The sequence below is a fragment of the Opisthocomus hoazin genome, chromosome 5 (assembly GCF_030867145.1).
Source record: "Opisthocomus hoazin isolate bOpiHoa1 chromosome 5, bOpiHoa1.hap1, whole genome shotgun sequence".
Lineage (NCBI taxonomy): Eukaryota > Metazoa > Chordata > Aves > Opisthocomiformes > Opisthocomidae > Opisthocomus > Opisthocomus hoazin.
In genome coordinates this window covers 4,854,428-4,868,624 of record NC_134418.1, presented here as the reverse complement: position 1 = coordinate 4,868,624, position 14,197 = coordinate 4,854,428, and the positions used below count along the sequence as shown (strand labels likewise).

Sequence of the window (14,197 nt, the reverse complement as noted above, 5' to 3'; positions counted from 1 at the left end):
TAGAAAATAGGAGAACATCCCTCGACCTGCTGGCCACACTCCTCCTGATGCATCCCAGGATCCCATTGGCCTTCTTGGCAACCAGGGCACGCTGCTGGCTCATGGTCAACCTGTCATCCACCAGGACACCCAGGTACCTCTCCACACAGCTGCTCTTCAACAGGTCCGCCCCAGCCTGTACTGGTGCATGGGGTTGTTCCTTCCCAGGTGCAGGACTGCACTTGTTGAACCTCATCAGGTTCCTCTCTGCCCAGCTTTCCAGCCTGTCCAGGTCACGCTGAATGGCAGCACAGCCTTCTGGTGTATCTACCACCCCTCCCAGTTTTGTGTCATCAGCAAACTTGCTGAGGGTACATTCTAACTCCACCTGGAGTACTGCCCAGTTCTGGGCTCCCCACTTCAAGAAAGATGAGGAGCTACTGGAGAGAGTCCAGCGGAGGGCTACAAGGATGATGAGGGAACTGGAACATCTCTCCTACGAGGAGAGGCTGAGGGAGCTGGGCTTGTTCAGCCTGGAGAAGAGAAGGCTGCGAGGGGACCTAATAAATGCTTACAAATTTCTCAAGGGTGGGTGTCAGGAGGATGGGGCCAGACTCTCTTCAGTGGTGCCCAGCGACAGGACAAGGGGCATCGGGCACAAACTGAAGCAGAGGAAGTTCCGTCTGAACGCGAGGAAGAACTTCTTCCCTCTGAGGGTGACGGAGCCCTGGCACAGGCTGCCCAGGGAGGCTGTGGAGTCTCCTTCTCTGGAGATATTCAAGACCCGCGTGGACAAGGTCCTGTGCAGCCTGCTCTGGGTGACCCTGCTTCGGCAGGAGGATTGGACTAGATGACCCGCAGAGGTCCCTTCCAAACCCTTCCAACCTGTGATTCTGTGATTCTGTAATTAGTACTCTAAGCCATCTATCCTGATAAACTGTAGGGCATCACTTCTGAAGTGTAAAATACGAGACAAATTATTCACACTTCAACTCAAAATACTGAAAATAATTACATACCCTATGTAAATGTATTGTATTATCAGAGACCAGATAACCATTGAAACTTGGTGAAATGTATCTGGATTAGAATATCTTTTTAAACAGTACCAAAAAAAGAGCTTTTACTAGAAATATAATGTAAAACCAAAACAGTCAATTAAATTAATCTTTTAAAACAATTTTACAACTCAAAAAGAACTATCATAACTGTATCACTGTCTGCGTTTTCCAAATAAAGTACGTGCTCTTGAAAAAAACTTACTTATTATGTGCACTGCCTTATTGCTTATGAAAAATCTGCTCGTCTACTGGTATCTGCAAGTAGAAAGTCTGAAGGAAATCTCAGCAGCATCTTCAGAACCACAGCTTTGTTTGCTTTCTAATGACAGAAGTCATGGTAATGACTTGGGAGGCTGGAGGGAGGGAGGGCAGCTCCAGCTCTGAAAAAGCTGAAAATGAGCCAACACAAAATGTATCCAAATTCATTCCTAAGTCCATGGACAGACCCATAATCTTTGATAGCACTCAACATTTTGGCAAGCTGGAAAAAAAGCACGTGGAAAGCATCATTTTTTCAAAGTTCTAAATAGTAACCATGAAACCCCTACTGATACTATAATCACCTTACAGCTGGTAACAAAGAGATTCTCAATGTATAGCTCAGCTATAACTCACAGTAAAAAACTGTGACAAATAACATTTTTGGAGAAAAATCCCACAATACACCAACAAACTGGTCCACAGAGTTTTCCTGTTTGTATAGTTGTGTGTAAAAGGGACGATCAGACTCTAACCTTCATACAGAGACTTCTTCCTAGAATTGCCCAGTCCGTTACCTCCCACTCAACCATTGACCAAGAGAAGAAGAAGGAATTCAACATTTCCTTGTACTTCCTTATTATTTCCATTGTGAAAAAGGATGATGAGAGTAACGGTGGCCTCTGTTCAGCTCTTTATGCAATTCACTATGCTTTGTTCTTTAAAACACACACAAAAAACAATTAAACAAAAATTATTTCCTCTTGTAATTGAGTAAAAGTGAATTTTACAAGAAACTATCAAATCATATAAAAGAAGTCCAATATCATCTTGTTCTGGTCTAATGGGAAACAACTGTCTTGTTTAAAAAAAGTTTAAAAGCAGAGATTAGAAAAATACACTCATACACACATGCAAAAAAAATAATAATGAGTACTTCATGTTCTTCTCTAGGGCTGTGGAAGGAACGCAGAAATGATTTCTCAGACTCATTCTCAAAGATTGGAAAGTCATCTTTGGAGGGCATAAGAATACAGCTGTGAATCTAATATGAGAAGCTATGAGAAAAAAACACAACATAAATGTAAAGTTTGACAAGTATTGGCAGAAGAAAATGTAGCAGCATCACACCGTTGCCTAGCTGAAGCTCTGCAGGTGGAAGAATTATCCTAGATAGAACAGAAATATCTTTCAAGAAAGAAACTTCTGTAGAACAGTTTTATAAAAATTTACATCAAAGACAATCCCAGTAAACTCCGGTGAGGTGTTATGTACCACAGTAAGCAGCACAGTACAGCAGAAAAGACACTTTTTTGGAACTTAGGGCTTTGTGGTTCCTTTATTGACTCTTGTATTAATCTGTTGTGTGACTCTGGACAACTGATACCTTCGTTCCTCTACTTCTCTTTTTACACTTCATTAATTCAGCTATTTAGCATGTAAAACCTTCCGGGCAGGCACCATTTCCTAACCTGCTTCTCAGCGATTTACCACAATGAAAATACAATTTTTAAGGCAAATGCCACCGCAACGTGAATCATCTGGCAGAAGAAGAAACCAAAACCACAGCCACCAATGCCATTACAAAAAATCAAATTGATAAATAACTTAGATAAAAAAAAAAACACAAGACAGTATGAAAATCAGCTTTTGTGTAAAAAGAAGCACGTAATATACCGAGGCGCTCAGTTTTTCAGAACAACCTGAGAGACAAGACAGTATAAATAAGAGTGTACTTGTTTGTCAGAAATGCCTGAACAACCGTGAAAAATGCAATGTGCTCACAGGTTTGGTTTCTCTACATATGTCAGTGTCCCTCAAAGTGCTAACAAGGTTATTTAGTTCCTGTTTAGCAATAAATCAAGTGTTTCTTCCCGTCACTACACTGCATTTCGCAGACACGCCGTACAGGTGTTATTGGAAGAAATATGAAGAGTGTGACGGCGCAGTGCCCCAGGGAGAAGGAGGGTTCCTCTTCCCCCACCTTCTCCAGCTCCCCACAACGCATTCCTGCTCGCTCCACAGCTTCCGACGAGCCCCTCGGATGTGTTAGTAGAACAGAGAACTAATTCCAAGAAATAAGTGAATACCTTTCCTTCTGGGACAGTGGGGTGACTGAATTCACAGTAATCTGAGGAATATCATGCTCCGGTAGACGTGCGCAGCTGAGGGCAGACAGAGCAGCAGCGGCCACCACCTCCACAGCGCCCGGCAGTTCTGTAAATGTCAGTGGAGATAGTGTTTCCCTGAAATGTTGGTGGTGTTCATTTGCCACATACTGGAGCTATATAGAATCACAGAATCATTAAGGCTGGAAAAGACCTCTGAGATCATGAAGTCCAACCATCAACCCAACATCACCATGCCTGCTAAACCATGTCCTGAAGTGCCACATCTACACCTTTATTGAACACCTTCAGGGATGGGGACTCCACCACTTCCCCAGGCAGCCTGGTCCAATGCTTCAGAGCTCTTTCTGTAAAGAAACTTTTCCTAATATCCAATCTAAACCTCCCCTGATGCAACTTGAACTATAGGCATCTCAGAAGTGCTAAATAAATATATTTGTAATAGAACCAAGCATAGTGTAACTGGGAAATTTCACTTAGTGTTATTTTTGAGCTATTATATGTAATCTGACAAAATTTTAATTTATTTTTGATTTAACAGTTCAGATAATCATATTCATTAGTAATGATGAAATAAGCAACCTGTAACAAATTGAGTAATAACGGAATAATTGTATCGCTATAGAAAACATATTTCTTTATAGATAAGTCAATTAGGTTTTTTTAAAGTGTGTTTCCTTTGTGTGTTTCTACTATCTGTAATAGAATTGTTTGGATGAGGGTTCACTACAAAAAACACTTTGCAAATAAACTGATTACTGTCCTACTACTACAAACAAGTTAAATATATGAGAAGAAAACCCACAAAGCACCTGGCGCGCTGGCATACTACTTTTTCTACCTTCTAAAGAAGTGGTAGCAATGTGGTATGGTTAAACTTGTAAACTGTGTTTTTGATTGCTAAAACTTTCCACAATACTAATTTACTATACAGGAGCATCTCAGGGAAAAAAAATAATTCAAAAAATATATAAATGAAGAATCCCACTAGATGGTGCTGTCCTACCAAGAATACAGAGCCGCAGCCCCCTGCTCCCTGCTGGAGGCGAGCAAGGCGATGGGCTCCTAAGTGCTAGTAGGGAAGGGTGCTGCCTTTCGCAGGGGTCACAGCTCTGCTGTACACTTGACAACAAAATCCTGCCTTTTCCAGGGCTGCCCCTCCTACTCTGGAGCTGGAAGTTCCACAATAATACATACATTCCCGTACATACACAAGCACAAATAAAACATTAACCATAATACATCGTAAAGCCAACTCCTAAGACTGAAAGCAGAATGAACTTCTGAAAAGGTTCATTAATAAAATTTAGAATTATAGAATGGTTTGGGTCGGAAGAGACCTTTAAAGGCCATCTAGCCCAACCCCCCTGCAGTGAGCAGGGACATCTTCAACCGGATCAGGTTGCTCAGAGCCCCGTCCCACCTGGCCTGGAATGTTTCCAGGGATGGGGCATCGACCACCTCTCCGGGCAACCTGGGCCAGGGCCTAATCACCCTCAATATAAAAAATTTCTTCCTTAAGTCTAGTCTGAATCTACCCTCAACCTAAACTCAATTTGAGCTTCCTGCTGCTAAACTACTCCTGTTCTGCATGAAAAATTCTGGAGGGGAAAAAACCCAAAAGCAGCACACAGAATGGGCTGTAGTGAAGTGCAGCAATAACATGGAAGAAAAACTCTCTCCGCCTGTCCTCATAGCAGAGGTACTCCAGCCCTTGGATCATTTTTGTAGCCCTCCTTTGGACCCGCTCTAACAGTTCCACGTCCTTCTTGTGCTGAGGGCTTCAGAGCTGAACGCAGTACTCCAGGTGAGGTCTCACCAGAGCAGAGTAGAGGGGCAGAATCACCTCTCTCGACCTGCTGGCCACGCTTCTCTTGATGCAGCCCAGGACACGGTTGGCCCTCTGGGCTGCCAGCGCACATTGCTGGCTCATGTCCAGCCTTTCATCTATCAGTACCCCCAAGTCCCTCTCAGCAGGGCTGCTCTCGATCCTTTCATCCCCCAGCCTGTATTGATACCGGGGATTACCCCGATCCAGGTGTAGGACCTTGCACTTGGCCTTGTTGAACCTCATGAGGTTCACACAGGCTCACCTCTCCAGCTTGTCCAGGTCCCTCTGGATGGCATCCCGTCCTTCTGGTGTATAAACCAAACGATTCCCATATTCATTCAAGACTCCATGAGATTTTGACATTGGAGAGTAAAGGGGTGACACACAGGCAGAGCAATTCAAGATGTGACATGGACCAACCTTCCTGGTAAGCAACTTTAAATACAAATAGATGTGCGCGCCCACACACAGAAACAGTAAATCTTTGGAGTATTAATATAACATCAAGTATAGGTGGGTTCTGTTTGGATTCACATGTATTAAAATGCCAGCAGTAGGTATACATTTTAAAAATACAATATCATTTCATCGCATTGATAGGTACAGAACTTGCACATTTATTCTACATACACACACAAACACAAACTTCAAGAAGAAAGTCAGCTAAGCAGTCTCATCAGTTAATCTGATATTTTCTTTCAGGAACAACACAAAAGATGAGAGATACTTTCTTAGCATCAAAGGAAATCTGTCCTTTTTTCGTTTACTTATCTCTTCTCCTTGCTTTCTAAGTCACAGGCTTTATTCACTTACTTTATCCTTGACTCATAATTTATTGTAGACAATCCAAGCCTTGCTTCAAACACAGAAATACTCCTTTTGATGGGTCTATGGCACATGTGTAGTAAATATTTTTATATCTGCAAAACTGTTACACTTACCCTCGCAGTACTGTACAAGAATGATTACCCTCATTTGCCATATCAAAATCTAATGCAAAAGACTTAGAATTGTTTAAAATATTAAATATTTTAGGGATCTCTGAAACCTCTGGAATTTGAATTTCTGCAGTGGTTAGCACTTCTAAAGTGTTGTCAGCACATCCTACTGACACAGCTACACTTCTAGAAATGAAGAAATCACTAGCTCGATCCACGTTCTGAATAGAGGCACTCTCCTACAAACTGGAGACCCTCCTCCATTCTGTCGCACAGAACGTGTCCCCTGCCTAATTGTCTCCAGCTCTTGCTGTGGTTTACATCCATCACGCTACATCTATTTATCCAGTTGCCAATCCCACATCGGGGTGTAGGTGCCACTTATCTTTACCTCAGTTTTCATCTAGCACTGATTTCCTGGTCCTTCTCACTTCATTTCTTTGCACTTAGCAATTTCACTGTCTTTTTATCTACCTTCCCGCTGCACTCCAGTTTGATGGGGAGGTCTCGTCTCTGTTACACATCGTGACGGTTACTGGGAAAGCACAGAGGGTACCAGATGTTCAACAACATTCAGCATGGGACAACACAGCAGTCCCTTGATAATCAGAAAGGCTGAGACCTATGCAGCACTACCAGACCAAACTCACCAGTTCCGCAGTGCAAACAGAGTATTTTCAGAATTCACAGTAAGTTCTCAAGAAACTTCTCTACGTAACTTGCATAAATTCAGGCAAGTTTCGTGAGAGGAGTAACAGGTGCGTCCTTAGTTGCTGTAAGAACCCAGAAATATACCAAATTTTATTAATAAATTACTTCAGTAATAAATCCACAAATATCTGGATTTAAAAGATCTACAAGTAAAGCAGGAACATTTAAGTTAAAGGACAAAAAAATGAGACATTAAACATGTACTTCTGTAATCAATGAACTTCAAAGAGCACTTTAAAGTAGAAAATCTGATAAGAAAAAGATTCATGAACTCTCCTCATTTCCACATTAATTATCTCCGGGAAGCAATAAATGATATATCTTTCCAAAACTTCACTGCTAATAACTCATACCTAAAGTCACTGTTGTACAGAGCATGACAATTAACGTGGCACCTATTTAAACACAATAGCTGAAGTGCGCAAAATAGATAGAATAATTATTCATATGACACTTGATGGTATTTTGATTGAGAAAGTGATCAGATGATTTACTCTACAGTTATTTGAAGCGTTAAGGCACAGAAGGCCAATTCTGAAATTTGAAACAATGAAGCCTGAGAAGCATTAAATATTATGGAAAAACCTGTGAGCTTATTTTTAATATAGAAGAACTATCCTGTCATACAATACCAGGTTTAGTAGGCACTTCATACCAAGTACAAAGTGATCTCATTCAATATGAATAATACTGTGAAATAAATCTACTGGCAAATATACTTATTTTTATTAAATATACTTATTTTCACTAGAAAATATAAACTTCCTTACCTTTGCTGAAGTAATACTTTGCCAGCATAAAAATCAAACTTTTTTCTCCACTGTCTTTCTACCTGTGAAATAGTCTCACTAGTCTGCTAATTTTTCTTGCTTTCCTGCTTGTAAAACATAAGTGTAAATCCAGAATCATCCCATCATTGCAGCTACAAATTTCAGCTTTCCCCTCAGTTTAGGGAACGTCGGCTCTGTTGCGAAACCAGGTGTCAATAAACCTCGTTCAACAGCTAAGCAGTGAGGCAAAATAGGAAACGCAGCTAGAAAGCAGATGAAACAACAGCTTCAACATTTGCATCCTCAGCAAGTCAGAGGAGAAAGCTTTCATTCAGTGCCTTCAAATTAGAAAGAGAAAATTCTCAAAGCAGACAGGCTGTGTTTCCACACATAACTGAGAACAGAACACGGCACTATGGATATACACCTCGCATACACGTTCACGATGCCTGCAACGCCATGTAAAGTGGAGAAGACTCTACCTGAGGAGAAAGATGATGAACAAATATTCTCGCAAAGAGGCAGGAGACAATATCAGATGTCTTGCATAGTCTTCACAGACCCATTAATCACTACATTTACTTTCACTAAGCACAACGACTCTCTTTGCATTGCACAGCAGCCTTTTCCAGATAGCACCAGCATCATCAGTTTGGGACTGAGAAGTCACATGTTACTGTTTTCCGTTACTCTTTGTCAAACCTCTGCTGTCCATAACACGCAAAGTTCCACAAAAAAGCCAATCAGACCAAACAGGGATATTATTCTTAGAATCTTGCCAGTACGGGACATGTGAGCTGAGAAGGCCCTGAAAACCATGCAGAATTCCTTAAATCTTGACCCACAAAAATTTTACAGGAAAGACTATAGATCTAGATATACAAATATTAAAAAAAAAATTAGTACAGTCTCAATGCAGGCAGCACTGTTTTATTTACTTGAAAAGTGTGACGGAACTGGAGTCAGCCTCTGGGTCCTGCAGCAGTTCTGAACGGTTTTACCCTCTTTGGCTCTTCCTACACCTACCCACACATTTCTGCTGTCACGTTTCCACCTCTAACCCCATTTTCCTTTTGCTATTATTTGTATAGTCATTCTCTGCCTTTATTCAGAATTTAACTCAGTCCTGGAGCTTCCCTTGATCTGATAATATTTACCCTTTCTACTACCATCTCCAAAGCAGACCCAACGCCAGTCATCCACAGATGCAGAAGAGAAGTCTGGTCCAACACGACGTGAGATGAACCACCCGCACTACACTTCCACTTTCAGCCCCAGACACAGTAGGACTGAGCAGCTCCTGACTGTGCATGATAAATGCTTGTACTGCAACATTATTTATTAATCAATGGGAAAAGGACACCTGTCTGTAATTCTAATTTTAACAAACACCTGAAGTCAGAATGAAAGAGAAAAAAACATTTTCAGATACTGTCTGCAACTTTTTTTCCACTTTCTAAAGAACAGTCCTCAACTGTAAGACAAGGAAAAATCATAATATAAGAGTGGCAATGAAATTAACAGTTCAGCAGTTAGCTGTTAGGAAAGTTGCTTAAGCAAAACTGTAGCTATTTTTGGAACAGAAGCTGCAGCACTTTGCCTGCAGCTGAAGTGACTAGTATCAAGTGTGTTTGAAAAACGCTTTTTCCGTATCTTTTATTAACACAGTTTATAATTGAAGTTGAATGTTAATGTTTTTAAGATGCTTGGCTCCATAATAATTTTAATTTTCCTTGTCTGGACTTCATTCTTGACATGCCAGCCGAACCTGATGCTACCAATCAATAAATCCCAGATCTTGGTCACAGAACTAAACTGCCAGATTGATCTGACTTCATATTACTTAGAACTATGTAGCTAGATTTTTCAAGGACTCTAGGGCAGAAGATGACTTCTTTCTACCACAGCTGCTGTATATGAGCACAAATAACTCCTTATAATTGAAGTCCATTAGTGGCAAACAACTATTCCTCACTGAATACAACACAAATCAATGTCTGCACTTTGCCTCTGCAGTCTGAGGAAATGGACCTGAATGAAACGGGAAATTTGAGTCCTGTTCAAGACTCACTTAGTTAAATGAACTGCAGATTTCACAGAGAAACATTTCATTTTCCATACTCTTCTGATACTTACATCAAATTCATTTAGGGCAGCAGCAAGCTCGCCTATGCCAGTGTGCCCTTTGTTCTCATCAGTGGGTGAGGTGGCCTGGGCAGCATTGGAGATACCAGCAATTGCTTCTTGTACTTGCTTGAAGACGTAGTCTCTGTTGGCTCTAGTGGCCGCAACGTCAGGGTGACGGAGGAACGCTTGGGATGCAGTATACAACATCGTGGCATTCTTCTTCAGAGCACCTCGAGCTGCAGCCATTTCATCCCTGCAGTGAGGATCTTTCAGTTCCTATACAAAAACATGCAATTTTTGTAGTTGTAAATGAGTTTTTATGTTGGAATGTATTGTCCATACAGCTTAAGTGTCTCTGCATAAATACTGCCCAGTGATTCTGCAGAGATGGAATCAAGGACAGAAATCTACCACAAACCACAGAGCAAAAATCTCCCTTCTGCCCGGGAAAGTCCATTCCTTCTGTGTAGCTACAGCTGGTACATTCTGTTCACAATCTCCTCTTATCTAAGAGTCTATATGCTCCCCTTATTCAAAGACCAGCAAAAAACGTATATAAAACATTCAAAATTACTCTTCCCGATTGACTGGATTCAGTCTGCTGATTCCATAAAGGCAACGCGAGCACAACAACCCTGTTGCAGCAAGTGCTGTATTTTTGTAAGTACTATACCTATGTCCTTTATAAAATCATCATAAGCTAGACCTTTAAAAAAAAAATCAAGATAAAAATATTACATAGATGAATATGGTTTTAGTTCTTAAAGGCCTAATAAATATCTCTCTCATTATTTTTAGCATTTGCTTCATATTTTATTCTATTTCTCATGTCATTTAGTGTTTCTTTTAATGACATACACTTTCTTGTTTCCCCCAACAGCAAGCATCAGATATCATGCAATCTGTTACCAGAGTAAGATGACGTTGTATTATTGTAATTTAATCCATGAATGTATTAATCCACAGGATATATCACAATGTCCATGAAAGCCTTTCAAACATTAGGTAAAGTAATAATATGCATAAAGAGTAAGAAAATTTTACTTCTATTTTAAAACTATCAACAAAGAAGTTTAGAGAGCTGAACGGTTTTCTTACACATGACACTTCCTATGGCAAAAATTACAAAAGAAACCAGATATCCTGATTTTAAAGCTGTTACCCATTGACCAATTTCCACCACACATGACTGACAGATGACAGTTTTCAGAGAGAATTAAGTTTCTAAAAACCTTCTCAGGCTACAAACCAGCAGAGATGAAAAGCAAACCTATGAACATCCAAGCAGTAACTCTTCATGCTGTCAAGATTATCTGCAACTACACGGAACGCCTTACCAACATTGTAAAAATGAGCCCTAAGAAGAAAATTTTAAGTGGTTTATCCTATGATTGTCTATTCTTTTTTCGTATCTCCAATAAGAACTTCAGACGTATAACTTCATTATCTTTCACGTTTTTTTTCTTTTTTCCCCATATCTGTAGCTATACTTCCACAAGGGAAGTGTCTGAACATACAGAATGGTACTGTTCATCTAGTGACTAGATTTTACAGTTTTCATTTATTCAAATTCACTGTAACTCTGAACATGTTATATTTCATAAAAAAATAGAATAGCGATAAATAATTAAATTGTCGTTACTGTAACGCAGAAAATAACGCAAATATATGGATGAATACGGAAAGCCAGCTTTCTAACTCTGGTGTGCTATGCAATGCACAGACTACACACCCCTGAATGATGGGTGGCATTCAAACACAAGTGAAGCTGGAGAGACCTTCTACAACTCCACAGTGACAGCACTGGCTGGACTCTTAAAAAGAACAGTGTTCAGGAAAAAAGTTATCTTTATTGCAAAGTTCTATAACTGCAGGCATTGAATATGTGTTATCATGAGTTTCCGGACTTTTATCCATCTGCCTTAGTAATGAATGAACCACCTACTTGTTTTTTTAAGTATCTGAAAATTAATAATGATGTTTTTAAACGCTAAGTAGATTTCTTTTCCTTCTGAATTTGAATTATACTAGACTACCAAAGAGTTTGTGCTTTACCAGCTGTCAGAGTGACCTCAAATCAGCATAGGTTAGGGTTAAATGGGAATAATCATCAAATGAAAACTATTCTTAACTGCCTGAATCACTTGCCTTTTCACCCTTCATTCTGCTACTAACTGAAGCCAGCTGGAAAATATTCTTAAAGAAACTGCATTTTTTAAAAACTTCATCACATTCAAAAAAATCAAAGTGATTAAGTTACATCTTAAACCAGACTTGGACACAAAATACAAGAACTTTCAAACCAGGACTAGCTTGCTCAACCACTGCTTTAAAATGTACTCACCTGTTGTCGTCTAGCAGCTACGTAGTTCAGTTTTACCATCTCTTTTCCAAACTCTTTAAAGCGATTCGCTAAATCTTGCTCATTTGTTGCGTTTTTCACTGCTTCTAGTGCTTCCTCTACCTAGAATATAACACATCAACTGTGTTAGCATTTTCATCTGGGTGCACTCTTTGACAAAGACTGCAACTATTCTACCCAACGCTCTCTATTATATGGATCCAATTTAGCTTCTCTGTCCGTCACCATACAGTGGCTTTATGATAGTCCCACTAACTTTAATTAGGTTTCTTAATAGAGAAGCCGTCTGATTGTCATTCTGCTTTATTTTCCATTTACTGTACCTTGGTATCACGTAAAACTAATGTAAAAGACATAACTATATCAATTTCCCCACTCACACTTATCTGATTAAATGGTTAATATCTGTGGGGTTTGAAATAAAACAGATGAATGTGCTCTTAATCTGTGGTGCAGGCTTTATCTGAAAACAAAGGGAAGTTATTAATTATGGACAAGAAATAAAGTTTAAAAACCTTCAAATTTAGCATTAATATTTAAATTTACCCTGACACATCCAAAATACTGAATCTTTGTGAAATAAATTAAAGTACTATAGATTCAATCCTGAATATATTTATTATTTCCTTTTTTTCAGCTCTCAGCTTTCCTCTTTCAGTTACTTGAAAACTGAGAAAATAATCTACCAAAGAAAACATACCTGCAGTTACTCAGTCACGCTATAGCTAACAGGCAAAGATATAAAACCCCACTTACACCTACAAGTTAATACACCAAATCTACCATGAAACTTTACCTGACATACAGCAAGAAAAAATATCTGAAGGGATAAAATGCTTTTTTCATACAACGAATAAAGGAAATTTTCCTGTGACTAGAGGAAAATACAAAGTTGTATTTCTCTCCCTCACCAGATAAATATGTAATTCCAAGCAAGAAGATTGAGAACTGAAAAGCTTCTATTCATCCTTCGTTCTAAAACCTGTTACTTCAATTCATACGAACGTGTATAAGCTTCCAACAACAGACAGATTTTCTCCTCGAACAGGAGCAGCAAATTGTGACGGGGACAGGCTCCTATACAGCTCACTCCCCCAGCGCCGCTGGGAACCCATAAATTCAGCATCTAGTGGATTTAGAAAGGCACAATTGAGTGCAGAAGCTGCCTTTGTATCATTTCTGTTGCTCTCACTGTTTTCCCACCGGCGAGAGAGGATACTTTTCTTGTGAGATTTTAGCTACTTACTGTGGATTTAGGAACATCCACATATGACAGGGCAGCAGAGCAGCAAACACATACATTTCTATAGGCAGATGTACAATTCTAGTACATAAATCGATAGCTGTTACACGTTGGAAACTTTATACTAAGTCTGAGAGTTGCAAGCTGCACCTTATTCAGAATCCAACCACCTCTTCTTTTACTCTTAAAAAGAGCAGCAGTTTTTAAAGCTGAACTACCTAACGGCCTTTACCATTAATAAAAATTATCGAAGTATCTTTGTATTAACTATTTTATTCTTGCATGATTCCTTGCAAAATATGAACATCCACCTTTCAGATCAAGAAGCAATTATATTAAACTACCTGAAACTTTCACCTCTAACACATTTTTAATGACAAGCACAGGCATGACTGACAGACATTTTTGTAAGCCCTCCCAGTTCCCTATGAAATCTAGATAATTTGTTGCAGATTCCACTCCGATAATCAGATTTCAAACGATGTTAATCATACTCCATCATGGGAGTCTGGGCTCCAGCCCATGAAATTCCAAAATGAAGAATCATAGAATCATAGGTGGAAAAAGACCTCTAAGATCATCAAGTCCAACCATCAACCCAACACCAACCTGCCTATTAAACCATGTCCCGAAGTGCCACATCTACATGTTTTTTTAAACACCTCCAGGGATGGGGACTCCACCACTGCCCTGAGCAGCCTGTTCCAATGCCCGACCACTCTTTCAGGAAAGAAATTTTTCCTAATATCCAATCTAAACCTCCCCTGATGCAACTTGAGGCCATTGCCTCTCGTCCTATCGCTGGTTACTTGGGAGAAGAGACCAACACCCGCCTCACCACAACCTCC

General features: G+C 39.9%; 1 protein-coding gene across 3 annotated transcripts in view; it reads right to left on the bottom strand.

The window, feature by feature from the left end:
* CTNNA2 (catenin alpha 2) overlaps nt 1-14,197 on the bottom strand; it is a 536,393-nt gene that overhangs the window by 373,555 nt on the left and 148,641 nt on the right. For all 3 annotated transcript variants that reach the window (XM_009934739.2, XM_075420290.1, XM_009934738.2), the window contains 2 exons: nt 12,089-12,208; nt 9,754-10,020 (listed from right to left, as the gene is read on the bottom strand). In XM_009934739.2, the coding sequence (XP_009933041.1) occupies nt 9,754-10,020; nt 12,089-12,208 (387 nt within the window). The remainder of the gene's footprint in view (nt 1-9,753; nt 10,021-12,088; nt 12,209-14,197) is intronic.